Source organism: Aquarana catesbeiana, linkage group LG05, assembly GCF_042186555.1.
Source record: "Aquarana catesbeiana isolate 2022-GZ linkage group LG05, ASM4218655v1, whole genome shotgun sequence".
Lineage (NCBI taxonomy): Eukaryota > Metazoa > Chordata > Amphibia > Anura > Ranidae > Aquarana > Aquarana catesbeiana.
The window spans coordinates 497,894,216-497,920,235 of NC_133328.1; the positions used below are offsets into that span (position 1 = coordinate 497,894,216).

Here is a 26,020-nt window from a genome sequence, read left to right on the forward strand (position 1 = left end):
AATGTATTTAATTTGTTGCCACTGCACGTTTGTGCACAATTGTAAAGCATGTCATGTTTGGTATCCATGTACTCGGCCTAAGATCATCTTTTTTATTTCATCAAACATTTGGGCAATATAGTGTGTTTTAGTGCATTAAAATTTTAAAAAAGTGTGTTTTTTCCCCAAAAAATGCGTTTGAAAAATCGCTGCGCAAATACTGTGTGAAAAAAAAAATGAAACACCCACCATTTTAATCTGTAGGGCATTTGCTTTAAAGAATATATATAATATTTGGGGGTTTCAAAATAATTTTCTTGCAAAAAAAAATAATTTTTTCATGTAAACAAAAAGTGTCAGAAAGGACTTTGTCTTCAAGTGGTTAGAAGAGTGGGTGATGTGTGACATAAGCTTCTAAATGTTGTGCATAAAATCCCAGGACAGTTCAAAACCCCCCCAAATGACCCCATTTTGGAAAGTAGACACCCCAAGCTATTTGCTGAGAGGCATGTCGAGTCCATGGAATATTTTATATTGTGACACAAGTTGCGGGAAAGAGACAATTTTTTTTTTTTGCACAAAGTTGTCACTAAATGATATATTGCTCGAACAGGCCATGGGAATATGTGAAATTACACCCCAAAATACATTCTGTTGCTTCTCCTGAGTACAGGGATACCAAATGTGTGAGACTTTTTGGGAGCCTAGTCGCGTACGGGACCCCGAAAACCAAGCACTGCCTTCAGGCTTTCTAAGGGCGTAAATTTTTGATTTCACTCTTCACTGCCTATCACAGTTTCGGAGGCCATGGAACGCCCAGGTGGCACAAACCCCCCCTAATGACCCCATTTTGGAAAGTAGACACCCTAAGCTATTTGCTGAGAGGTATAGTGAGTATTTTGCAGACCTCACTTTTTGTCACAAAGTTTTGAAAATTGAAAAAAGAAAAAAAAATGTTTTTTCTTGTCTTTCTTCATTTTCAAAAACAAATGAGAGCTGCAAAATACTCACCATGCCTCTCAGCAAATAGCTTGGGGTGTCTACTTTCCAAAATGGGGTCATTTGGGGGGGGGGGGGGGGGTTTATGCCATCTGGGCATTTTATGGCCTTCAAAACTGTGATAGGTAGTGAGGAGTGAAATCAAAAATTTACACCCTTAGAAATCCTGAAAGCGGTGATTGGTTTGCGGGGCCCCGTACGCGGCTAGGCTCCAAAAAGTCCCACACATGTGGTATCCCCGTACTCAGGAGAAGCAGCTAAATGTATTTTGGGGTGCAATTCCACATATGCCCATGGTCTCTGTGAGCAATATATCATTTAGTGACAACTTTTTGTAATTTTTTTTTTTTTTGTCATTATTCTATCACTTGGGACAAAAAAAATAATATTCAATGGGCTCAACATGCCTCTCAGCAATTTCCTTGGGGTGTCTACTTTCCAAAATAGGGTCATTTGGGGGGGTTTTGTACTGTCCTGCCATTTTAGCCCCTCAAGAAATGATATAGGCAGTCATAAACTAAAAGCTGTGTAAATTCCAGAAAATGTACCCTAGTTTGTAGACGCTATAACTTTTGCGCAAACCAATAAATATACGCTTATTGACATTTTTTTTTACCAAAGACATGTGGCCGAATACATTTTGGCCTAAATGTATGACTAAAATTGAGTTTATTGGATTTTTTTTATAACAAAAAGTAGAAAATATCATTTTTTTTCAAAGTTTTCAGTCTTTTTCCGTTTATAGCGCAAAAAATAAAAGCTGCAGAGGTGATCAAATACCATCAAAAGAAAGCTCTATTTGTGGGAAGAAAAGGACGCAAATTTCATTTGGGTACAGCATTGCATGACCGCGCAATTAGCCGTTAAAGCGACGCAGTGCCAAATTGTAAAAAGTGCTCTGGTCAGGAAGGGGGTAAATCCTTCCGGGGCTGAAGTGGTTAAAGGTGACCTAAACTCAAATATGTAAATCTTATAAACGTCGAAAATGTTAATCGGGCCTAAATAGCACCCTTAAAAAAATGTAATTTTTTAAAATTCTGCTAAAAAAGCAGTGTGCACTTCCGATGCTCTGAGGCTCTTAGATGTACTATGTCCATAGTGTAAAAGGAAGCTGTAGCTTAGGACCTACAGATAATCATCTTCCTACTTCATTCATTCTGTGGATCTAGGTTTCCTACACCTATCCCGTTACTTCTTAATCATTACCCCAACTAGCATCAGATCACCACACACACTGGAATTTTCCCCAACGATGTTGTATAACTTTTGATAATACATTTACAAATTCTTGGCCTGTATTGTGGCTCTTTAATTCAATTGATCTTTTTTGCAGAAAAATAAAAGGTAAATGTAGGAACATTCACTTGCCTAGATTCACCTGCACTTGTTTACATGCAAAAAAGGTGCATTTTATTTTTCAACACACATACAATGCCTTGACAATGTATTCATACCTCTTGACATTCTCCACATTTTGTCATGTTACAGCTAAAAACGTAAATGTATTTTTTGGGGATTTTATTTGATAGACCAACACAAAGTGGCACATAATTGTGAAGTGGAAGGAAAATGATGAGTGGTTTTCAATTGTTTTTACAAATAAATATCTGAAAAGTGTGGCGTGCATTTGTATTCAGCCCCCTTTACTCTGATACCCCTAACTAAAATCTATTGGAACCAATTGCCTTCAGAAGTCACTTAATTAGTAAATAGAGTCCACCTGTGTATAATTTAATTTCAATATAAATACAGCTGTTCTGTGAAGCCCTCAGAGGTTTGTCAAAGAACCTTAGTGAACAAACAGCATCATGAAGGCCAAGGAACACACCAGACAGGTCAGGGATAAAGTTGTGGAGAAGTTTAAAGCAGGATTAGGTTACAAACAAATATCCCAAGCTTTGAACATCTCTCAGAGCACTGTTCAATCCATCATCCAAAAATGGAAAGAATATGGCACAACTGCAAACCTGCTAAAACATGGCTGTTCACCTAATCTGACAGGCCGGGCAAGGAGAACATTAATCAGAGAAGCAGCCAAGAGGACCATGGTAACTCTGGAGGAGCTACAATGATCCACAGCTCAGTGGGAAGAATCTGCCTATTAGTTGTGCACTCCACAAATCTGGCCTTTATGGAAGAGTGTCAAGAAGAAAGCCACTGTTGAAAGAAAGCCATAAGAAGTCCCATTTGCAGTTTGCGAGAAGCCACGTGGGGGACACAACAAACACGTGGAAGAAGGTGCTCTGGTCAGATGAGACCAAAATTGAGCTTTCTGTCCTAAAAGCAAAACGCTATGTGTGGCAGAAAAACAACACTACACATCATCCTTAACAAACCATTCCCCATCGTGAAATATGGTGGTGGTAGCATCATGTTGTAGGGATGCTTTTGTTCAGCAGGGACAGGGAAGCTGGACATAGTTGATGTGAAGATGGATGGAGCCAAATACAGGGCAATCTTAGACGAAAACCTGTTAGAGTCTGAAAAAGACTTAAGACTGGGGCGGAGGTTCACCTTCCAGCAGGACAATGACCCTAAACATACAGCCAGAGCTACAATGGAATGGTTTAGGACAGTGCATATTTGTGTGTTAGAATGGCCTACCCAAAGTCCAGACCCAAATCCAATTGAGAATCTGTGGCAAGACTTGAAAATTGCCGTTCACGGACGCTCTTCATCCAATCTTACAGAGCTTGAGTTATTTTGCAAAGAAAATTGGGCAAAAATGTCACTCTCTAGATGTGCAAAGCTGGTAAAGACATCCCCAAAAAGACTTGCAGCTGTAATTGCAGTGAAAGGTGGTTCTACAAAGTATTGACTGGGCTGAATACAAATGCAAGCCACACTTATCACATATTTATTTGTAAAAAATGTTGAAAACCATTTATCATTTTCCTTCCACTTCACAATTATGTGTCACTTTGTGTTGGTCTATCACATAAAATTCCAATAAAATACATTTAAGTTTTTGTTTGCATCATGACAAAATGTGGAAAATTTCAAGGGGTATGAATACTTTTTCAAGGCACTTTCTCAATGGCTTAAAGCTCTACTAAACCTAAAAACAAAAATTTAACATGTTTCAGGCTGGGTTCACATCTCCATGCGGAGCAGCTCACAGCAGGGTCCGATGCTTTCCTGTTCACCATTTCAGGTCCGATTTCGGTCTGAATTTTTGGCTGAATTTGGACCTAAAACAGACCAGAAGATGCACAGGACTCCTGTGCAATTCGCCCTGCAGCCGTCCCGGAGCTGTGTGGACCGGCTCCATTAATGGGCAATGGAGAAGCTGCTGATGGGCACTGTGGGGGCTGCCTTTATGGGTACTTGTGAGGCTGCAGATGGGCACTGATCAGGCTGCATTGATGGACTGTGACCCTTATTTTGCTTCAAAGTTCTTTATTTAAAATTTAAGTTTTTTTCCTGAAACTTCCCTCTTAAAATGAAGGTGCGTGTTATACACCTGTGCATATTATATGTCGATAAATATGCTATATCCAAATAACACGCCCAAGCTCATCCTTAGTCCTGAGTGGCACTCAGGGATTCTTTGGGGGCCACAAATGATATATATATCCAAATAATGCGCCCAAGCTCATCTCTTCACCACGCACAACCACAAAGGCAAGATAATTCTTGTTGGGCAGTGTATAAGTGCTCGGACGAACACACTTAGACCGAATTTAAATGGTTCAAAGAATGTCAGGCAAAAGGGTCAACTCTCACGCATGTTCACTTCATCAAATCTGGCCCTCTTTGAAAAAAGTTTGGACATCCCTGCTCTAGAAGTTTTCTCATTCTGGCATGCATGAGGATACCCAATATGTGTCACGTACTTGTTGTTTACATAACTATGCATTTTCTAGGGGTATGAATGTTGAGGTATGTGGTGCATGGGAGCAGGATGTGGGTCCCCTAAAGCTTTTTAAATGTATTGTATTAACCTTTTTTTTTTTTTTTTTTTTTTTATTAACTATTTGCTATCACAATGGGGCTAACAATAGTGTAGGAAGGTTATAGTACCTCTTTATGGAGACATCATAGGTCTATTAAAGTACTGATGTCTCCCCTGCACTTCTTCCAAACAAATGGAGTACTGCCTGGCGGCTGGCAGGCAGAATTTGACAGCCACACTCATGGGGCACCATACAGCCTTCCTGACGAGGCCCCACCACCCCCGCTTCAACCCCCACCCCAGGGTGCAGCGGAACATTGGCCCTAGCTTTATGCGCCTATGCCCCTTGCTGGGACAAGGTCATCTAGAGCCGAGAGTGAACATGCCAAATTGCACCTCCCCCCCCCAAAATGTATGAGCAATATGTGTCAGCAAAAATCCCCTCTCCCCAAAAAATAGGACACTAATCCGCATGCTTACCCCTAAGCACCCAGCTCAATTTCTTCCCATATGCCCCCACCACAAATCCCCTCCCCCCAAAAAAAAATCTTTCCCCTCCTAGCACAAATCCTCTACTCCTCAGATTTCCACTCCAAGAACAAATTCCCCCCCCCCCCCAAAAAAAAATCTCCCCTCTACCATGTTACTGTTATAGCTCAAACCCCCCAATCCCCCCCTCCCAGCACAAATCCTCTTCCCCCACCCCCCTTCGTAACACAAATCCCCCAAAATCACCACTCCTAGTGCACCACCTCAAATTTGCCCTGCTAAAAGAATTCTTACCCCGGCTGCCCCCAAAATTCCCCTTCTCAACACAAATCCCCTCCCCCAATCTCCTTGTGGTGCCCCCCTCCCCACCTCACAAGATACCACAGTGCCCAGGTCAGCTGCCCTTCCTGCCCACCCCATATCCCGGGGAAATGAAATTTAAGTCCTGTAAACAAGTAGGAGTGGGGGTGTGTTCTAGTAAAATGTATTTATTTATTTAGGCAGAGATTAATAATAAAGCTGCCCAGGGCCCCCCTGTTTAGCTGATGAGGCCTGGACCAGTTGTACTGCCTTATAAGCAGCCCTGGCCAGAAACCTGTTATTGCTCAAAGCAGAACACTTCCGGGTTCAAAAAAAGAAGGTGGATCGGCAAATAGAAGTTCATCACTATAACCCTGCTTGGGTCATCCTGAATTCCTGATGTCAATCCCAACTGCTACGTAGACCAGGAGCTCAGTGTTAAAAAGGTTATGCAGAGCAAAGATACAATGATAGCAGCAGTCTTCCAGGTCCAGTGCTCAGTGGCTGCCCTTCTGCACAATAGCCACAGAGGGTCACTCACTCAGCACCGTTTATCATTCAGAGAAAGTCTTGTGTTATTTTCAGTGAATACAAGTTCACCAATTGGAAATGGTTGGGGGAGGTGGGGCAGTGACATCAGGATCACCACCTCATCCAATTAGAGAATGCCTTGTAAGGCATTCCACAGGGATCAGTCACGTATGAGATTTGCATTCTAACATATAACTATGCAATAAGAATCATACCTAAACCCCAAATGTAATCTCTTTTATGATTGAGCAACACATATATGTGGCATCAAGGAAATGGGCTTTATTGGGTGGCATATATATGCGCTCCTGTGTTTGTGCTGGAAGCACTTGATCGACTGGGGTCTCATTCTAAAGATCAGGAGCTGGGAGAACTGGCTCCCAATCATGTGCTGTTTGTGATTAGCCAACCAGTGATCACTACTATGAAGACCCACCCCAGTGTCCAGTGTGCTTTTCCTCTGTAAAGAGGAAAAAATACAATGTATCACCTCACTGGAGAAGTCTAAAAAAAATTGGGTTAAAAAAAAAGAAAGCTTAACTAGATCAGGGCTTGATCAACTTTAGTGAGTGGCTGTGTTAGTGACAGTAGCATAATAAACTTAAAGTGGTGTTCCACCCCCAAAATAAAAATGCATAAATGTGACTTAAAAAACAAAAAATTTGTAATTTTTTTTTACTCACCTCTAAATGCCTGTTGCTAGGGGGTCCCTCGTAGTCTGCCTCCTTCAGTGCCTGGGCTGGTGACATCACTTCCCCTCGGCGCAGGAAGGGCTTAGCTCTGCCCCCTCCCTCTTGTCAATCATATGGGACACGTGACAGATCCCATATGATTGTGCGGCCAATCACGGCGCGTGGCGCCGCTCGAGCATGCGCAGTGGGTGCCCGGCTGTGAAGCCAAAGCTGAGCGCCCACAGTTGCAATGCCGGTGCCGCCGAACGGAGGGGGAGACGAGCGGGGCTTCCAATCCCCCGCATCGCTGGACCCTGGGACAGGTAAGTGTCCGATTATTAAAAGTCAGCAGCTGCAGTATTTGTAGCTGCTGACTTTTAATTTTTAATTTTTAGTGGAAACTCCTCTTTAAAAAGTGGAAGATTCAATACAACACTACAATATCTGTATAAATATCACACAATGTGATACTTTGTGAAAGTAATAAAAAAGCTTAAAACATCTGTATCTGTTTCTAAAACAGTCCAAAAACAAATATCGTTCAATCCCCTTTTTGTATTAAGTTCATCCATGGACCATGTTTCTTTGTATAAATATAAAAAATTCAGTGCGGATCGTTGTGTCCCTTCACCAATTCATATGGACAGCCACTCACCAGATAGTATTGGCTTTCTTCAAAGAAAGATTGTAAAAAAAAAAACGTTCTAAACTCTTTTTGTTGAGTATAGATGTTTCTCTCATGCTATGAGATCTCCTCTTTTCTCTACAACAGGGGTCAGGAACCTTTTTCCACTTAAGGGCTGGATTCAATGTATGTGAATGCATGGAGGGGCGCATTCACCTGCTAATAAATAAAGATAATAATCTGGACCCCTTTACATTACACAGCCCCGCACCTCTGGACCCCTTTACATTACACAGCCCCGCCCTTTTGGACCCCTTTACATTACACAGCCCCTGTAGCTCTGGCCCCCTTTACATTACACAGCCCCCCTGCATATTACACAGCCCCCCTGCACATCACACAGCACCCCCCTTCTCAGCCCCCCCTGCATATTACCCAGACCCCATGCTATGCTTGCGCACACTCGTGGAATGGTGACAAACTACAGTACTTAAAAATCTCCAAAGGCGATGCTTTAAACATTTCTACAGGTTACCAGTTTAGAGTTAATGAGGAGGTCTTGTGCTAGAATTACTGCTCTCGCTCAAACGATCAAGGCGATACCTCACATGTGTGGTTTAAACACTGTTTACATTTGCGGTCGTGACTTACGTATGTGTTCGCTTCTGCGCACGAGCACGGAGGGATGGGCACTTTAACCACTTCCCACCAAAGGACGTCAAATGATGTCCAGGACTTTCAGTGGGAATATCTGAATGAGGCCTGCAGCTACAGGCCTCATTCAGATATCCTTGTTTTCAGCCGGCGATTCTGTGCACCATAAGAATGATCATAGCGGCAGTTCCACCACTTGATCATTCTTACAGGCGACGGGAGGGGAGATCCCCCCTCCCGCCGCCATCCGGTGCTTCTCCGGGCCCTCCCGTGCCATCAGGGACCCGGAGAAAGAATCGGCCACCACCGGATGACGAGCATAGAGATGTCCGGTGACCATATGGTCACCGATCATTTCTATGACCTTCGGGGGCCCAGGCACGACGTTATGACGTCAAGTCTGGGCCGCGGATGTAAACAAAGCCGCGATCGTGGCTGGTAAGCATGAGATCGTGGATTTTTTTCCCGATCTCATGCTTTCCAGCATGGAGGAGAGATGTGGGGTCTTATTGACCCCGCATCTCTCCATAAAGAGGACCTGTCACTAATGACTCCTATTACAAGGGATGTTTACATTCCTTGTAATAGGAATAAAAGTGATTAAAAAAATGTTGTAAAAGAAACTAAAAATAAAAAAAAATAAAGCAAAATAAAAAAAAATGAAAATGCCCCTGTCCAACTTTGGTATAAACACCAAAGTATGGGACTTTCACGCCTGGTCCACACCAGATGATGTCTCTTTAGACGAAACGCATCGGGACGAGCCCTGCTGATGTCACTGCGTTACCCACAAACCTTATTTTCAAGCGCTTGATCCACTTTCCAAATGTGAGTGTTTCCAATATTTTTTTACTAAATTTCTATTTTTATAGGGATTCACATGTGGAGTATTTTCTTTTTTGGTCATGCTATTTTGAACATTTGAGAGAATTTGGTATAACAAGTTGACTGCTTCTGAGGACTGCTTCTCTGTGACATCTCTTGACCAATTGGACAGTCTTCACAGTTTATCCAGGGAATGTTATATCTATGGTTTAAAAATCTTTATATGATGGCACATGGACTTTAGTTTGGGTGTGAATTTCACATCACCTTTCACTGTTTTTTGTGGTCATTGCACAGTTTTTATATATATGAATTTTTATGACCATTAATTTTTTGAGCGCTGCACAAAATTTTACCTTTCACAATTACCATTACATCTATCTAAGTGTGTCCTGGCCCTAACCCGCTCTCCCACAGATTTTGTTAAAAGACAACAAAAATCTTGTTCGCATTCAAAAAATAATTTCATCTTGCATTACACCCACCATGCCTGCTAACCCACTTTACAAGGAAGGATGTCAGCTCTCCCTAACTCTGGAGGTCACCATTAGGCATCTAGAAGTCCGGGAGGTCACTACATTGGTCTGGAGTGGTTCCTAGCCAGTATTAGCCTAGAAAATGGCAAACAGCTCAGGGTAGCGGCAGGATAGGCTTCCGATGACCATTTAGATAGGTAGCGGTCCAATAGCACTGATAGCCTATAGTCAGGTTAGGGACCAAAAGATAGGCTAGATAGGCCTGATTTGCCTTGCAGGTGGCCTGTTCCAGACTTCTTCGCCATCGTTGTGTTCATCTGTACAAGTGTCCCCAGGAAGCCACCTCTCCACAGATGCATCATCCTCTCAAGCCAGATTGTGTTACGCCTTGCAAGCTAGCTCATCAGGGGCCCTTGCAACTTAACCGTGCCACAGTGCCTAATTGGAGGTATTGGTGTTAAAGGCCTTTAGTTATATATCCGTATATATAGATACATATATACACTGTTTTTTTCAGACATATGTAAACTTCTCCGCAGGATGAGGAAACCTTGCAAGAAGATCTGAACAAATTAATGGGGTGGGCAACTACATGGCAAATGAGGTTTAATGTAGAAAAATTTAAAATAATGCATTTGGGTGGCAAAAATATGAATGTAATTTATACACTAGAGGGAGATCCTTTGGGGGAATCTAGGATGAAAAAGCACCAGTGGGTCCAAGTAGATGATGGCAATGCCAAGCTGCTGCTAACAAAGCAAACAGAATATTGGTATGCATTAAAAAAGGGATGAACTCCAGGGTTCAAGTGATAATTCTCCTACTCTACAAGACTTTGGTCCGGCCGCACCTAAAGTATGCTGTCCAGTTCTGGGCACCAGTCCTCAGGAAGGATGTACTGGAAATGGAGCGAGTACAAAGAAGGGCAACAAAGCTAATAAAGGGTCTGGAGGATCTTAGTTATGAGGAAAGGTTGCGAGCACTGAACTTCTTCTCTCTGGAGAAGAGACGCTTGAGAGGGGATATGATTTCAATTTACAAATAACGTACTGGTGACCCCACAATAGGGATAAAACTTTTTCGCGGAAGGGAGTTTAACAACACACGTGGCCACTCATTAAAATTAGAAGAAAAGAGGTTTAACCTTAAACTACGTAGAGAGTTCTTTACTGTAAGAGTGGCAAGGATGTGTAATTATCTTCCACAGGTGGTGGTCTCAGTGGGGGGCATCGATAGTTTCAAAAAACTATTAGATAAGCACCTGAATGACCACAACATACAGGGATATACATGGTAATACTGACTTATAATCACACACATAGTTTGGACTTGATGGACTTGTATCTTTTTTCAACCTCACCTACTATGTAACCATATAACTAAATGTACATTCTTCCTGTTATTGCTTTGGTTGTATGTAATGCCATCACTTTATCATATATAAAGTTACACTAATCACCTGCTGGTATGTCTGCATATCTTTACTTTTAGAAATCTATGCTTATTTTGAGTGAGTTAATAGTTATTGTCCTAGAAAGGGATCATCACTACATATGCTGGAGCCCTGCTCTAGGTGGAGGCACTGCCAATTATATATTCATTGTCCACTATTCCTTTACTGAAGGCTCTGGCTCCTTTGGTTACCTGCAGGTTGGTGCCATAGCCTGTGTGGAGACGGCAATTTCATATGATACCCCCTCATAACAGGGCTACACATCCAAGTGCCATAAAATTCAGTGTAGATTCCACATCCAGGTTCCCTCCACCACTTAAATTTGACATCCACTCATCTTCAAATATTGCTTCTCTTTAGAAAAAGATCAGAAAAAACGTACTCTGAAATCCTCTGATCCTAAACATCAGCTTCCCTTGTTCAATAATTTTTATTAGTAGAGTGTAAATGAGAAGTTTCATAGCAACATTGAGTGTACAGAATGTAAGAACTGTTTACACAAATACCAGGAAACATATGAATGTATGCACAAATAAACAGTTCTGGCTATGTGATTAGACTTAAGTGCACTCAGGGTGCCTACCTTGGTTGTGTATGGGGCTTTTATGTCAAGAAAGAAAGAGGAACAGTGAGTATAGATGAGTGGTGAAAAGATGAGGGAGGAGGGGAGAGGGGGCTGGGAGGAAGCATGCAGTTGTGGGGGGGGGGGGCGTGGAGGAAATGGGGGAAAGAGTTCATTTGGCAGGTTCCAGGGCAATTCGTTCCGGGATGCCATGAGGCAGGTTTTCACAGCAGTGATCAAAATCTCACGGGAGAAATGTCATAATCCTGGGGTCCCAAACTCAACGGAATTTGGGCATGGTATTTTGGAATCGTGCTGTTAATTTTTCATTTATCAGGGTCCATTGGACTCTGGGTTTAACCTTTGATATGGTGATATGTGGTGACATCCAGGCGTTTGCTATGACTTGTTTTGCAGCTGTGAGTACATAAGTCATAAAGGTGAAGTGAGTATGGGGGCTGGGTGAAAAAGAGTTCGGAGGAGTTGGTACACTTGCTGTCAAAAATGCTGGGCTACTGGACAGGTCCACCAAATGTGCAAAAAGGATCCAGTGTCAGGGCAGCCACAAAAACAGTGCACAGTATAGTCGGTCAGAAACGTGTGTCAGCCTACTAGGAGCCATGTACAACCGAAGCAGCACTTTGTAATTAGTTTCCACGACCACTCCATTACAGGAGAGTTATTTTGTGGTGGCCCAAATTTAATCCCAGTGCCTTTGATCTAGGATATGCTGTAGGTCCTGTTCCCTTTTAGAGACACAGTTCAATGGTTGAGGTGTTTCTTTGGTGGTTAGGATATTGTATACGAAGGGTATAAAAGTCAAAGTCAATATGTACTGTGGAAAATGCATAATGCTTGACCTGTAAGTAGTGGAATAATTCAGATTGCTGTATTAATGTGGTGAAAGTGGTGAAAATGTGGTAAGGTGAAAGGAATCCGCCTAAATATTTCTGACTGTCCCAGAGACATGGCGAGTGATTGGGATTGATAGAAATTTCCTGTATCAGGGAGGTAGCCACAGAAAGTTGTGAATGGATAGGGGGGGCACAGTTGTGGGATGTTATATCAACCCACAGCGGGGTTTCATGACTAGGAGGCTTCTTTTCAAGCCAGCAGATCACCTCCACTTTTTCCCACTCCACTGTATTCACATCAGAAATCATGGGAAATTAAAACAATACATGGCATAGTACTGCTAAAACTTAAGTGTTGTTTATTAAAAAGGAAATATATTCCAAAACATAAATCCTATAATGATCACACAGCATGTAAAGTAGTCTGCAGGTCCTACTGGGATCAGTTCCATCCGCTGCTAGCAGTGCTGCTAAAGCCTGCTACAGTACCTGCTAGTGTGTCTTCCAGGTCTATACCAATCAGAACAAATTAAGTACAAAAGAATAACACATTTTGCATGGATTGTTTGTGATGTGCCATAGTAATGATATAAAAATATACAGCTAAAGTTTAAAAAAATTGTTTGTTTTTTTTTGCTATTTTGAGCCAGTTTTCCTTTAATAATAAAACAAAATTATGAGATGTCCAATAATATTAACCATCAATTTAAAAGCCCAATCTGTCCAGAAAAAAAACAATCTATAATCCATCTGGATACACTAAGTGGTTGTGATGATATGTACAGTTTTACTAACACATGTTAAAGTTGCAAAATTGTTTTTGGTCTTGAAATGGTTAATGAGAAAGTGCTACATTGCATACATAAACATAACATACTGTATAGAACCAACAACTAGCTAAATATACAGAGTCTTGGGAGAATCCCAAAAGCAAGAAAAATTTACTAGTATAAAATAAATGCAAAATATTTACATATTTACACATTTACACAGGTAGATGTGTGACTAAATGTTCATACGGCCGTGGCATCACTAGAAGGCAGATAGCATGAAGTGAGTCCAAAAAATAAGTCATAAGTCAAAATCTTCTGCTTAAAGTGGAGTTCCACCCGTTTTTTTAGTTTATTAAAAGTCAACAGCTGCAAAAAGTGTAGCTGCTGACTTTTAATAAACAAACACCTACCTGTCCCACGGTCCAGCGTTGCGGGTGCCCGGAGTCTCGCTCCTCTCGCACCGTCATAGCAACTGTGGGTATTCGGCTGTGACAGCTTACGGCTTCACTGCCCGGGTTGCCCTCACATGCCTGAGTCGCACTGCGCTCTGCTATTGGGCCGGCAATCTTCTGGGACCTGTGACATGTCCCAGAAGATTGCTGGCAGGGAGGGGCAGTCTAGGGCGAGAGGGGGGTTGCCTAGGCAGCCGAGAAGAAGAAGCAGGAAGTGGGACAGGAAGTCCCACTAAAATGAAGGTACCCACTCTCCCCTTCCCCCCCAAAAAATGATATGCCAAGTGTGGCATGTAAGGGGGCAAGGAGTGATTAAAGCAGAAGTTACACTTTTGGGTGGAACTCCGCTTTAAGGATAAGAAGGCAGAATTTTATTTTACCCAGCTATTTAAACTATTTAAACTATTCTAGTATTCAATGCTGCATAAAATAAAATTCATTAAGGAACTTTTTCCAATGCCATATAAAAATTATGTGTAAATGTCACCATAATTGTATTTATTAAAGTGAATTTAATGCCAAATGAACCTACACCTATAAAAAAAGTTTGACTTATTGTTTTAGCAAAACTTTTTTTTATTGTTTTACATTGTATATAGAATGAAGAGGGATTAGAACACCTGTCAGATTTTTATTCCTGTCTGTGTTCCTGATAGGGAGAATCACCCTCTCTTGTCCTGTTTATCAATATCACTGAAGTTTAAATAAACTATATGCCTGATTTAACATTTGTTGCAAGTCCTGGTCCCTAATATTTCTTCATTATGAACACTAAACACCGACATGGAATCTTGTTAAACAATACTGAAGTCAAAAATATAACAACAAGATAGTGACATATGGTGACTAAATAATGTATTAAAAGATTTAAAAAAAACAAAACATACATCTATATCCACAATATATTAGGTGCTATAATTAGGTGCTCCCTTTGCTGAATATTATTATATGTCACTGATGTAAAGCCACCTACTGTATATCTGATTTTTTAAATGAATTAGCCCTACATGGAATGTTATAATCTTTAGAAAAGCACATTCATTTTCTTTCTCATCTGATGAAAGTGACTACATGTTTGGAAGCTTTCTATAATACAAAACAACCCATCACATAATCATGTTCACTTACATCTTTTATTTCAGTTCACTGTCATCATGCAACAGAATCCAACTGCTAAGCTTGTGAAGTAGGCCAACGGAAGAAATAAGATCTAAATTTGGTGAATTAATCATAAGCACCCTTTCACCTAGACTGTATGAAGTGCAAATAATTGTTATATACTAATGTGATAAAATTTTATCAGCTGAAACACTGTTCTGAAACTGAAATAGATCCCAGAGCTCGAAACCCACACTTAGACAATCGTAAAATTAAAGCTGAAGTTCAAGGAAACAGCTGAATACACAGAATTACATATATAATAGCTGTTTTACTTTAATTATGATTAATATTCCTGATCATCCAGGTCTGAGATTTACAAAGATCTGTCACACAGAACAGCCTTGCCTGACAGTTGGGGATCTGACCTTTATTTGCTGCAGTTTCACTTTCACTTACATATCTTTCCCCCACCCCCAACCTGTGATGTGGCTGTGAAAGTAGAAGCAGCACACTGATGAGCTCATCTCTTTGTCACTTTGCTTATTCCTCCTATGAGCATGCTCCTTGCTCTGCAGCACACTGACTGGCTCCTTGTTCTGCTTCTCCCTCCCCTTCTCTACGCTCTGTTGTATAAACCATTGGTTCTCAACCTCAGTCCTCAAGTACCCCCAACGGGCCATGTTTTCAGGTTTTTCATTACTTTGCACAGCTGCTTTAAATCAATATCAATGATATGGTGTTGATAAGAACTATTTTATCCAAGGGAAGTTCCCAAAACATGGCTCCTTGCGGGTACTTGAGGACTGTGGTTGAGAACCACTGGTATAAAATGACTGCAAATTGAAATTAGGTACTTGAGTTGCTTACATTTACAAAAACACATTCTATGATATATTTTTGAAGCGGGAGCTACTTTAAGTTGTGCCTGTTTGTTTACCAGGATGGATGTCAGCTTTAAGATAATCCTGTCACAATTGTTTCAACGTTAAATGTATCCACACTAATCCATCTGTCTAGGATGATGGCTGCAGACACAAAAGGTGTACATAAGTGAAGAAAATAATGTAAATAATTTCAGCACTTCCACTAAGAAAGTCAAAAACACATCTTATTCTATCACAAAGAGATCAACATATTCTTTAGATGCTAAACAAGCTCCACTCTACTGTACTCAAAGAAATTATGGCCGCCATCATCAAGGGTAACCAAATATACTCACTAGAGCATCGGACCTAGTGGCATATCAAGAGGTCAACAGATGGAATAATTCTCTGCAGAGATTGGTATCCCTTGTGTTGCTTCAACCTCAGCAGGGGAATTTTTCAACTGGTAAATTCCACTCAATCGTATTTTGACCTCTTGAAACCTAGACAATTAAAAATGTGTGTATAAAATACCTGGCCACATACTCCCCCCATTGCTTTTGCAGCTGCGCAGAAGCAGGCACCCATCGCCACATTTGGTGGACCTGTCCACTGGTTAAAACATTTTGGACAAAAATTTTCATATCTTCTCCACGTTGTTTAACAACTCACTAGACCCAAACCCAGTTATGGCCTTACTCAACAAAAAACCCAAGTAACCCACCTACAATTTAAACTCTTCCTGCAGGTACCACTTCGAAGCAAGCGATCGACAAGGCCTGGAAAACTCCTCATCTTAATACTGAAGAGACCAAAAAAAGAGTCACCAGAGCCATGATTAATGCTAAAATAGAAGCAGTTTTCTTGGACAGAATCCTAAAATATGAACGTATCCACGGCTGTGGCAGCCGTTGATAGATCACTTCCTCCCCTCAGATTTTTACAAATCTTTATTGTTCCATTGAGCCCCCTGAAAATATGACATCAGAGCCACTCTGAAATAGATTTTTAACCCCATCCTAACCCCCCCCCCGGGGCCTTTCTTATCCCTCTGACCATATCTCTATATTTTCTGTTTAACCGTACCAGCGCCCCTTGACATTCGAGACCTATTTTCCTCTTTCTCTCTAGTTTCCATTCCTGTTTTTTTCTATACTTTCTCTTTTCACCTGTTGGTTCTCATACATACTAACCACCCTGATTTAGGATAACCCAATCTAAGAAAGGCAATCTGTTCTGATCCCAACTACATCTGATGCTCCAGGAGTTAGAGTGTTAAGATATGCATAACATCCCTTTCCCGTCACCATCCTCCTCTACCCCATGGTTTATCAGCATCTTCTATTTACTCCATATATTGTTAGATGACCCTCGCATACTGAGTTTCATATTATCACCCACTGACATAACCTCGCTGAGGGTTCCCTCTTCCTTAAACTCAGTAGGCGCCTGCGGTATCCCTTAACCTCAGGTACCATGGTACTATGCAATCATCACGCACTTAAAGAAGAACTATGGTCAAAAACAAAAAATAAGTATGTGATATAAAGCTGTAACCTGTTAAATATGTCACTAGTTGTTTTTTAAATAATAGTAAGGATGTTCACATATTTACCTTTTCAGCCTGCAGCTGAAAGCTCTCATGTTCATTTCCTGTAATCAGGAGACAACTGTGCTTTCTCTTCTTTGTGTGGTGCCGCCTTGTATAGACTACAACGTGCTGTACTGGCATCATTGGGGGAGTTGCACTTTCATCTCAGGCATCACAGTATTCTTGGCAAGGCTCCTCCTCCCCTTCACGATCGCCCAATGATGCCCTGCCCACTCCCACCCAAGCCCCACCCATGTTCTGCCCAAGCTCCGCCCACTCACTCCTATCTCTACTGAGCCTATTCTAGTCTGCTTGGCTTCTAGATGTAACAAGAGACAACAGCCATGAGAAAAGCACAAAGTGTGTGAGTGTGTGCAGATTTAGCAGCAGGTAATACATTTCAATACTAGTATTAAATAATAATTATTATATTAAATAATATTAAAAACAATTAAAAAGCACTGTAAACACTTTTATACAATTAAAAAAAAAACTCTGTGATTGTATTTCCAATAAAGGAAAATTAAAGATTTATTATAAATGAGCACATCTATCGTTTTACTCATATCACATATATCTAAATCATGTGAAAAATGTTTGCACTTATAAACATTTTGGATCCAGAGCGCTGTGATCGTTTTGTGTCACCTCAGGGTGCTTATTATTCACAGGGGTCAGAGGTATGTAAAATAGACTTGGCGTGATACAAGGCATGAGGACTCATGGGAAATGTAGTTCACTGTGGGAGATGCAGAAGCTAGCTCAGTGAAAGGAAATGACATGCTAGCTCCACTGAACTCCTCCCACCATCACTAGTCTTATCAAGCAAAGGAGGAATGAATAGGGGGATTAGAGACCACGATTGCATCTAAATAGTAGGAAAATCATAATTTAATTTGTTATGCTTATTACCATGTGTAGCTTTGAGGTGTTTATATAAGGGTTTATTACAATGAGCATGCTGCCTTTAGATGTACTTTAAATGTTCTACCATTATTTTTCCTTACCCATCTTTGTGGGCTGTGACCCTGTCAGTTAACTGTTGCATCTTTGTTTTTTTTGTTATTACTCCATTTTCTCCCTTCCTCCTAAATTGTACATATTCATACCCTATGTACGTCTTCTTTACACCTTGTCAATAAAATATTTGAACAAGAAAAAGTGGTAGTAAACCCAAAAACAAAAAAAAATGTATTGCAGCTTACTTTTCCTTAGATATGGTAGGTAGTTACTTCAGTTTTCTTTTTTCACACTTTTTTTTCTTTATTTTCACCTGGTGATCCTGCCAGGAACACACTTTCTGTCCTAGTGTAACAACTATACTGTATCTAGGATAAGCGGTGCTGTCACCCTAATAAGGCAGTGTGTTAGGAATATAAAACACTTCCCCTTTCTTCATAGGGGGAGGTGTTTTGTATGAAGCCCAAAAATATATCCTCAAGGCCCCACCAACCTCCCTGCCCAGAGGAGGAAATCCAATAACAAATAATGGGGTAGAACCAGTAAAGTATTAAACGTATTTCCAAAAAATTTTTTAAATGCCTGGCTATGACTTATTTCATCTTCAGCATGCAAGAACATGAATCATAATTCACTGCTTGAACTGGAACCCAAATATAAGTGAAACCATGACTAGTGACCAATGGAGCAGTGCATATACAGTATAGCATGCAGTGCATTTAGCTTCATGTACTATGGATGGGCTTTGCACTATACACCAAAGTAGCTTCAGATAAGCATGATAAAATAATACTTTAACAGCGGGGAAAAGGTCCCTTATAAGAAATATCTTCATGTGTGTGCGGTCCGGGGGAACTGGCCAGAACACTGTGGTAAAACAGGACTGGCTCCACATCCAGAAACAAATCCATACTAAAGTAGGTCCTACATCATAAAGACCTCCCCACAATCTCAGTAGCCTGCCTGGTGTCAGGCATATAAAAGTAATCCCATGTGCATAAACTCAGAAACCATCCATATTAAATGCAAGGATGTCCATGACTGGAAACCAATCCATAAGCCATGGTATAAGTATAACAGACACATACTTATCAGTCCGTAATGTCCTCTATCAGTAGAAATATCCCAACAGGGACCTAAACCAGGTGACTGCCACCGTCTTATGGACATTTGTTCATTCATTGTCCTTTTGCATTATGTATCTGCATTAGGGGCAATGCATAATACCAGGTGTTGATGGGTATTGGTTGTTTTAACTTTATACTTGCCCAACCTTTTTAGCTATTTGTATGTCGAGCTGTATGTGAATAAAAAAGAGTTATTCCTATATAGGAGCTTGTGAACGTTGGTGTTTTTTTCTATTGATAATATTTGTTTTCACCATAAAACAGAAGGTGGAGTTTCAGAGTCATAACCCGGTATTTTAACATCTTTAGGGAAATAAGGAGGTGTTTTGTAGTCAACAGAGATAACTGGGAACAATGGAACAATGCCAACTGATAACTGTCTACAGAACAGCTACTTTTTAGCACTTGGCGAACAGATATAATAAAATGCATTCCATTGTATATTTAAAGCCAGCCATAGATGGAGTGATTTTCTTTCAGTCAATCGATAATCAGTTGATTTCCCCATCAACATCAATCCCTCCTGCTGAGCCATTGTGTTCTCCTGGCGGGGGGGGGGGGGGGATTGCGCGGGGTGGTGAGCCGTAGTGAGCAAATAAGAGAAATTTTGAGTTAGAGTTTACAAACACTTGAAGCAAAAAAAGGAATATCAATATTATTGGGGATCCAGGGATAAAGGCTATGCAAATCTTGACAGTAAAAATGCTTGTCATTATCGTGAAAGGCCCCATGCCTACAGCGATTCCTCACTCAAAACTGATATAATTTACAAATCAATCTTGCTAAAAAAAATCTATGAGAACAAGTCATACAGAATATGTCCCCACCACAAATAAATGAATTCATGTTAACTATGTCCTTTAGGGTCCAGTCACACCAGTGGTGCACAATTTGCTTCCTATAGCACAATCCCACTGGTGTATGACGTGTAGGAGTGGTATAATACACTGGCACAATGCATTGAACTATTGTGTTTTTTTTTTTTCTTTTTAATAAATGCACTAAAATGTCACAAAATAGCATGGTATTAATATCTATGCACTGCAGCGCACTGTGATGATTTTTAGTGTGTTGCAACCCACTTGTGTAAAAATGCAGACTGAGTTGGACAGCGCTGCTCAGTGCAGCCCAATGCACATGATAGAATTGGACCCCTAAAATTGGTTTCTGCCATAATTCCTAAAGACAATATTAAATCCTGCATTTTAGTTCACCTAAAATATGTAACTTTTTTGGTTACATACTTGGTTCTTGGTTTTAGGCTGTTTTCTACGGTAATGCGTGATAATAAAATAATTTAAAACTATTCAGCATGTGGGCTGCATGAATATAGAATTAAACAAACTAAACAATTCTAATTACAATTACTTACCAACTAAAAGCATGTAAGATAATTTATTGTTATCATTTAGAATGTTATTAAGCCTTAAATTAGTAATGCCTTGATAGCATGAATGGCAAAATATATCCTGTAGACTATGTAATGCTTCAATGAAATATATCTTTAAAAAAAAGACTGTAATACTGTGGGTTACCTTGTACTTGTCAAAGCCAGCAAGTTGATCTGAGTTGATATACTGGTAGTTAAACATGATGTTTATTCACAGTATTTTCATATAACTCTTCTGTCCCTACGCAATTCCTGCCTTCTGATTGTTCCCCTCCGGGCAGCAGCACAATGCAGGTCTTCCTGTAGCTTAGCAGTCTGCTTGGTAAGAAGAGTTAGTGTAGGTGTGTTTGTCAGTCTGTGTACTGCTATCTTATCTGTGGAGAGCACAGTTTTTGATGTCACAACCCAGGAAGGCAGGTATTCAATGTATCACCTTGCTTTAACTGCCAATGACCAGTAAAATACACAAAGCTCTTGATCTTGTCATTAAAAATTTATTCTTACGGTGTTTTTTTTCTTAATTATATTTAGCTTTTTTTGTTTTTTTACTTTTATAGTTTACAGAGAAGAGAAAAAATACCTCTGGATGAAACAGCAGTATTAGTACAATCAGACTACAACATAGTCAGTAACATCCTACTGGAGGAGAAGCATTGTCACTGCAAGTCAGAAACTTCCCCTTCTCCATTACAGTGAGGGTAGGGGTTGTGTAGTCCTAGGACATAGCTAGGAACAATGTACAGTAACTGATAAGAGTGCTGCAGAAACAGGCACAGAAAGCTATCGGCTGACAATTTTTTTTTTTTTTTTTTTAATAGATATAACAAGATGCTTTCAATGTTATATGTAACAGACCAAATAAGGGAAGTTAGGGTTTACATCTATTTTGTAGGTCCAGTAAAACCTAAAAAAAAAAAAAAAAAAATTACAAAAGTTAAAGAATGTAAAAAGCCTCATAGTGGGATAGTCAGAGTAGGTTTTTGGTGCACCCAAACTGTGGTCTTTAGTCTTGGGACAGGGCAACCCTATGGACCAGGCTCAGGACCATGTGAAATTGCAAGGCTTTGCTCACATGTAGTAACTGAGAGGACTCTGGATCCTTGCCCAAGGGTGAAACTTTATAGTGGAACTGGTCATGTACAGTAAGAAACTGCAAGGAGGGCTGAGGAATTGGCTCATCTTGAATTGCTGGTGGATGACTGGGCTGAGAACTGCACAGCAACCACATATCAATGTCAGTGGGTTACTTTGTATGTAAGTATGGGTCTCCTCCCTCTGTAGGGCTCCTACCATGAAGCATTTGCCCTTCCAACCTCCAGGCGCTAGGGGGCGTCGGCATACATATCACAACACCATAGTGAGGTTCTGTACTGGAACCAGCGGCTGTCAGTGGCAGTCAGGTTCAGCTCTTGGGCTTCTGATTTTGCTGCAGAGTACTCCATAAAAGTGCTCTGTAGTTGAGACTGTAAGTACAATTGTTCAGCATTGTTTACAAAAGAAGTGAGATCACTTTACTTTCTGTGAATCTGGAGACTAGAGCAGAGCTAATGGAGCTCTGATCTGTCTTTCAGCTTGGGGGAGCTAAATAGAAAATAAAAGTAAATGATAATTTGAATTACATACATATTCCCTCCCTACATTAATTTCAGATAGTGATGTTTTGGATAACATTTGTGTGTATCGTATGAGAGCAAAAAAAAGCTAACATGCCAGCACAATATAATTCAGTATTTTGGTGACTGCAAACTCATGAAATGTTTCCATCATAATAATTTGTGTCTCCACAAACCAGATTTGTTATGGGGCCATAATGCTTCACAGATAATCTATATATATATATTTTGCTCAGAATACTTACTTAACCTATGGACTTTAGCCTAGAAACACCAAAGTGCTGTTATCTGAAAAAAGATGACTCATGGTTATATTACTAGATAATGTCACTAATCAAATAAATTCCAAGTGGAAATCCATTTGTCTTTCAATGGAAAATATTTTTAGTGATAAATATTTTTGTGTCATATGTACATGTGTAGCCAGGGGAGCTGGCACAAAGATCCCTCTGGGGTAGACAGCCTAAAGACAAATTTTTCAGTTATTTGAGTGGGACAAGTCCCAGAATGTTCAGAAGCTATGCTCCATTGACTTTCAATGCTAAGTCCGGGCTGGCTTGTCTCAGACTGCAGGGAGGCAGCGTTGCTCAACCAAGGATTGTGGGAGATGTAGTCATTGCTCCCTATTGGGAGAAAACTACAATCCCCAAGCTAGGAGGCCTAAGAAGGAGGAGAGGAGGAAATTCAGTAGGCTGCTCAGGAAGGTTTGGGGTCTTTTAGTGACAGACCAGGGAAGGAAGTGGGCACCCAGGGAGAGTGCTGAGCCCTAGGGCACTCATCCAGAAGTGCGTCCCTCCCGCTGAACCTACAGCCTTATTGAGCAGTTCAGCCAGTCACCATCTACACCTTCAGCTTTACAAAGCAGGTTTGCTGGTTAGCATCTGCGGTTGCAGCCATCCAGGGCGGGTTCGCCAGAGCACATGCCACCATTCGACAAGGGGCCCCTCCACCATCAGAACTTACTACTGAAGCACAGGATTGGTGAAAGGGTCACAAACACTCTGCACCCCAAAATTAAGTGAGACTTATACAGCTTGCTATTAGGCTCCGCAGACATTACTATAACTCTGCTATACATCATTGAGAGGTGCCATATTACCTGTCCTGGATTACTGACTCTTCCACTACTGCTAAACTTTGTTCAACTTCCTTCTACCAGAACTGTTCATCAAGCCTCCACCTCCCTTAATTGGGGGTGTCAGAAAGCCATTCAGCAACATCGCTAGTGCACCACCGTATGGGTCCGACCTACGCCAGCAGAAGCAACTGTATTTCTTTTTCTTCTTTTATGGTTGGAGGTCATTCCTCCCTGTTTACAGTATTTCCACAGACTTTAGCCATTTTCTTCACATTCTTGTACACTTAAGTGTTACTAAACCCAGGACCCTGCATTCACTAAATCCATAGTTGCCAACATTGAAAAAAAAATATATGTGGGACACTTTTTTGGCTGTAGGCGGAGCCGTACAATAATTAGGGGCGGGGCATTCGTTTGTAGGCGTGGCTTTAAAAATCGATAAGTGTGGTGGCGAAAACTGGGCGTGGCTTACGCGAAAAGTGGGTGTGGTTTATGTGAAAGTGGGCGTGGCTTACGTGAAAGTGGCCGTGGCTTAAATGGGCGTGGCTCAAGAGGGTGTGCTTAGAGTCTGAGATGAATGAGGGATGGAGAGGGAAAGGGGGAGAAGGAAAGGGGGAGAGGGAAATGACGGGACAGCAGCCCCAGATCCTACACAATAGAAATATGTGTATTCTAGAAAGTTTAACAATCAGCAGATAAAGATACTCCAAACGCCTGGTGTTAACGCTTCAATCATCCCGGCACCGTGGTTGTTATGATGTCAGGATGATTGAAGCGCATTATTTCTATTATTACATTGTAATATAAAAATTAAATCATTCAACTCACCATAATGCTGAATCAGTGGGATCCCTCAGCGTGTCACCTGCCACATCGCCTGCCACCAGCAGAGTCAGTCCTTGCATCAGGTGCCCCCGGCAGAGTCTGTCCTTGCATCAGGTGCCCCCGGCAGAGTCTGTCCTTGCATCAGGTGCCCCCGGCAGAGTCTGTCCTTGCATCAGGTGCCCCCGGCAGAGTCTGTCCTTGCATCAGGTGCCCCCGCCAGAGTCTGTATAGACCCCCTCAGTGCAGACCCCCTCCATCAGTGCAGATCCCCTCCATCAATGCAGACCCCCCCTCAGTGCAGCCCCCCCTCTAATATTGCAGCCCCCCCTCTATTAGTGCACCCCCCCCTCTATTAGTGCAGCCCCCCTCAGTGCAGCCCCCCTCTATTAGTGCAGCCCCCCCTCTATTAGTGCAGCCCCCCTCTATTAGTGCAGACCCCCTCTATTAGTGCAGACCCCCTCTATTTGTGCAGACCCCCCCTCAGTGCAGCCCCCCCTCAGTTAGTGCAGCCCCCCCTCAGTGCAGCCCCCCCTCAGTTAGTGCAGCCCCCCCCTCAGTTAGTGCAGCCCCCCCTCAGTGCAACCCCCCCTCAGTGCAGCCCCCCCTCAGTGCAGCCCCCCCTCAGTTAGTGCAGCCCCCCCTCAGTTAGTGCAGCTCCCCCCTCAGTGCAGCCCCCCTCAGTTAGTGCAGCCCCCCGCTGTTGGTGCAGCCCCCCCTCAATGCAGCCCGGCCCCCGCTCAGTGCAGGAGCGGCCGGTGTTCTGCCGAGAAAGTTCCACTCGGCAATGGAGGACCCCCTGTACTGCGCAGGCGCAGCGCTTGCGCAGTACGGGGCTGGGAGCTTTCAGCAAGACACGGCGACGACGCCGTGTCTTCTGCTCGCTTCAGTGGAGAGGGGAGGGGCCGTGCAGCTAAAGAAGGCGCTTCATTGGCTGCACGGATCGAGCCATCTTCCCCTCTCCACTGAACACTAGAGGAAGAGAGAGCGGCGGCGCCGGCCGCCATTTTGCTGGAGCCCGCTGCTCCAAAAAAAAAAAAAACAACATTCCCGATTTTCCTTATGGAAAATCCCGATTCGGGACACTCTCCAATCGGGACGAGGGTCCCAAAATCGGGATTGTCCTGGGAAAATCGGGACTGTTGGCAACTATGCTAAATCTGGTCTCCCACAGTACACAAAACATGGAAATGCCATTATTTAGGAAATATAAACTGCTAAATACCTTTTCTCATCAGCAGTTATAGCAGTCTTGTGACTCCTATTAGTATCTAGCCAAGCACAGGTTCAAGCTTGTAGGTGGAGTTTTCATTCTACTCTGACTGTCCTATGAGGCTGCAGGACACCTAACTTTCTGTCTGGACAGTGCTGATTGGCCCTGTGTTGATCACATGCACCCTCTCAAGAAAAAAAAAACTCTCTAGCAATACACACCAAACTGAGCATGTGCAGAGTGACTCCAAAGGCTCTGTCAGGGGATGGGTTGGGGACAGTGGAAGAAGGGGAGGATCAGAGAAGACAGGATCAAACAACCTTTTTACACAATGCGCAGGATTAACCCCCTTAGGTTCCACAGTGAGTAGAATAACATGCTTTACTGCATATACAGTATCTCACAAAAGTGAATACACCCCTCACATTTTTGTAAATATTTTACTATATCTTTTCATGTGACAACACTGAAGAAGTGGCACTTTGCTACAATGTAAAGTAGTTAGTGTACAGCTTGTATAACAGTGTAAATTTGCTGTCCCCTCAAAATAACTCACTCAACACACAGCCATTAATGTCTAAACCGCTGGCAACAAAAGTAAGTACATCCCTAATTGAAAATGTCCAAATTGGGTCCAAAGTGTCAATATTTTGTGTGGCCACCATTATTTTCCAGCGCTGTCTTAACCCTCTTGGGCATAGAGTTCACCAGAGCTTCACAGGTT

General features: G+C 41.8%; 1 protein-coding gene across 1 annotated transcript in view; it reads right to left on the reverse strand.

Annotated features, from left to right (window-relative positions):
* The window catches only part of LOC141146062 (ethanolaminephosphotransferase 1-like), a 130,608-nt gene extending 109,713 nt beyond the window's left edge, over positions 1 to 20,895 (reverse strand). Inside the window, exon 1 of the mRNA XM_073632825.1 lies at positions 20,716 to 20,895. Within this exon, the coding sequence (XP_073488926.1) occupies positions 20,716 to 20,772 (57 nt within the window). The 5' untranslated portion in view covers positions 20,773 to 20,895. The remainder of the gene's footprint in view (positions 1 to 20,715) is intronic.
* Between the last annotated feature and the right edge of the window lie 5,125 nt (positions 20,896 to 26,020).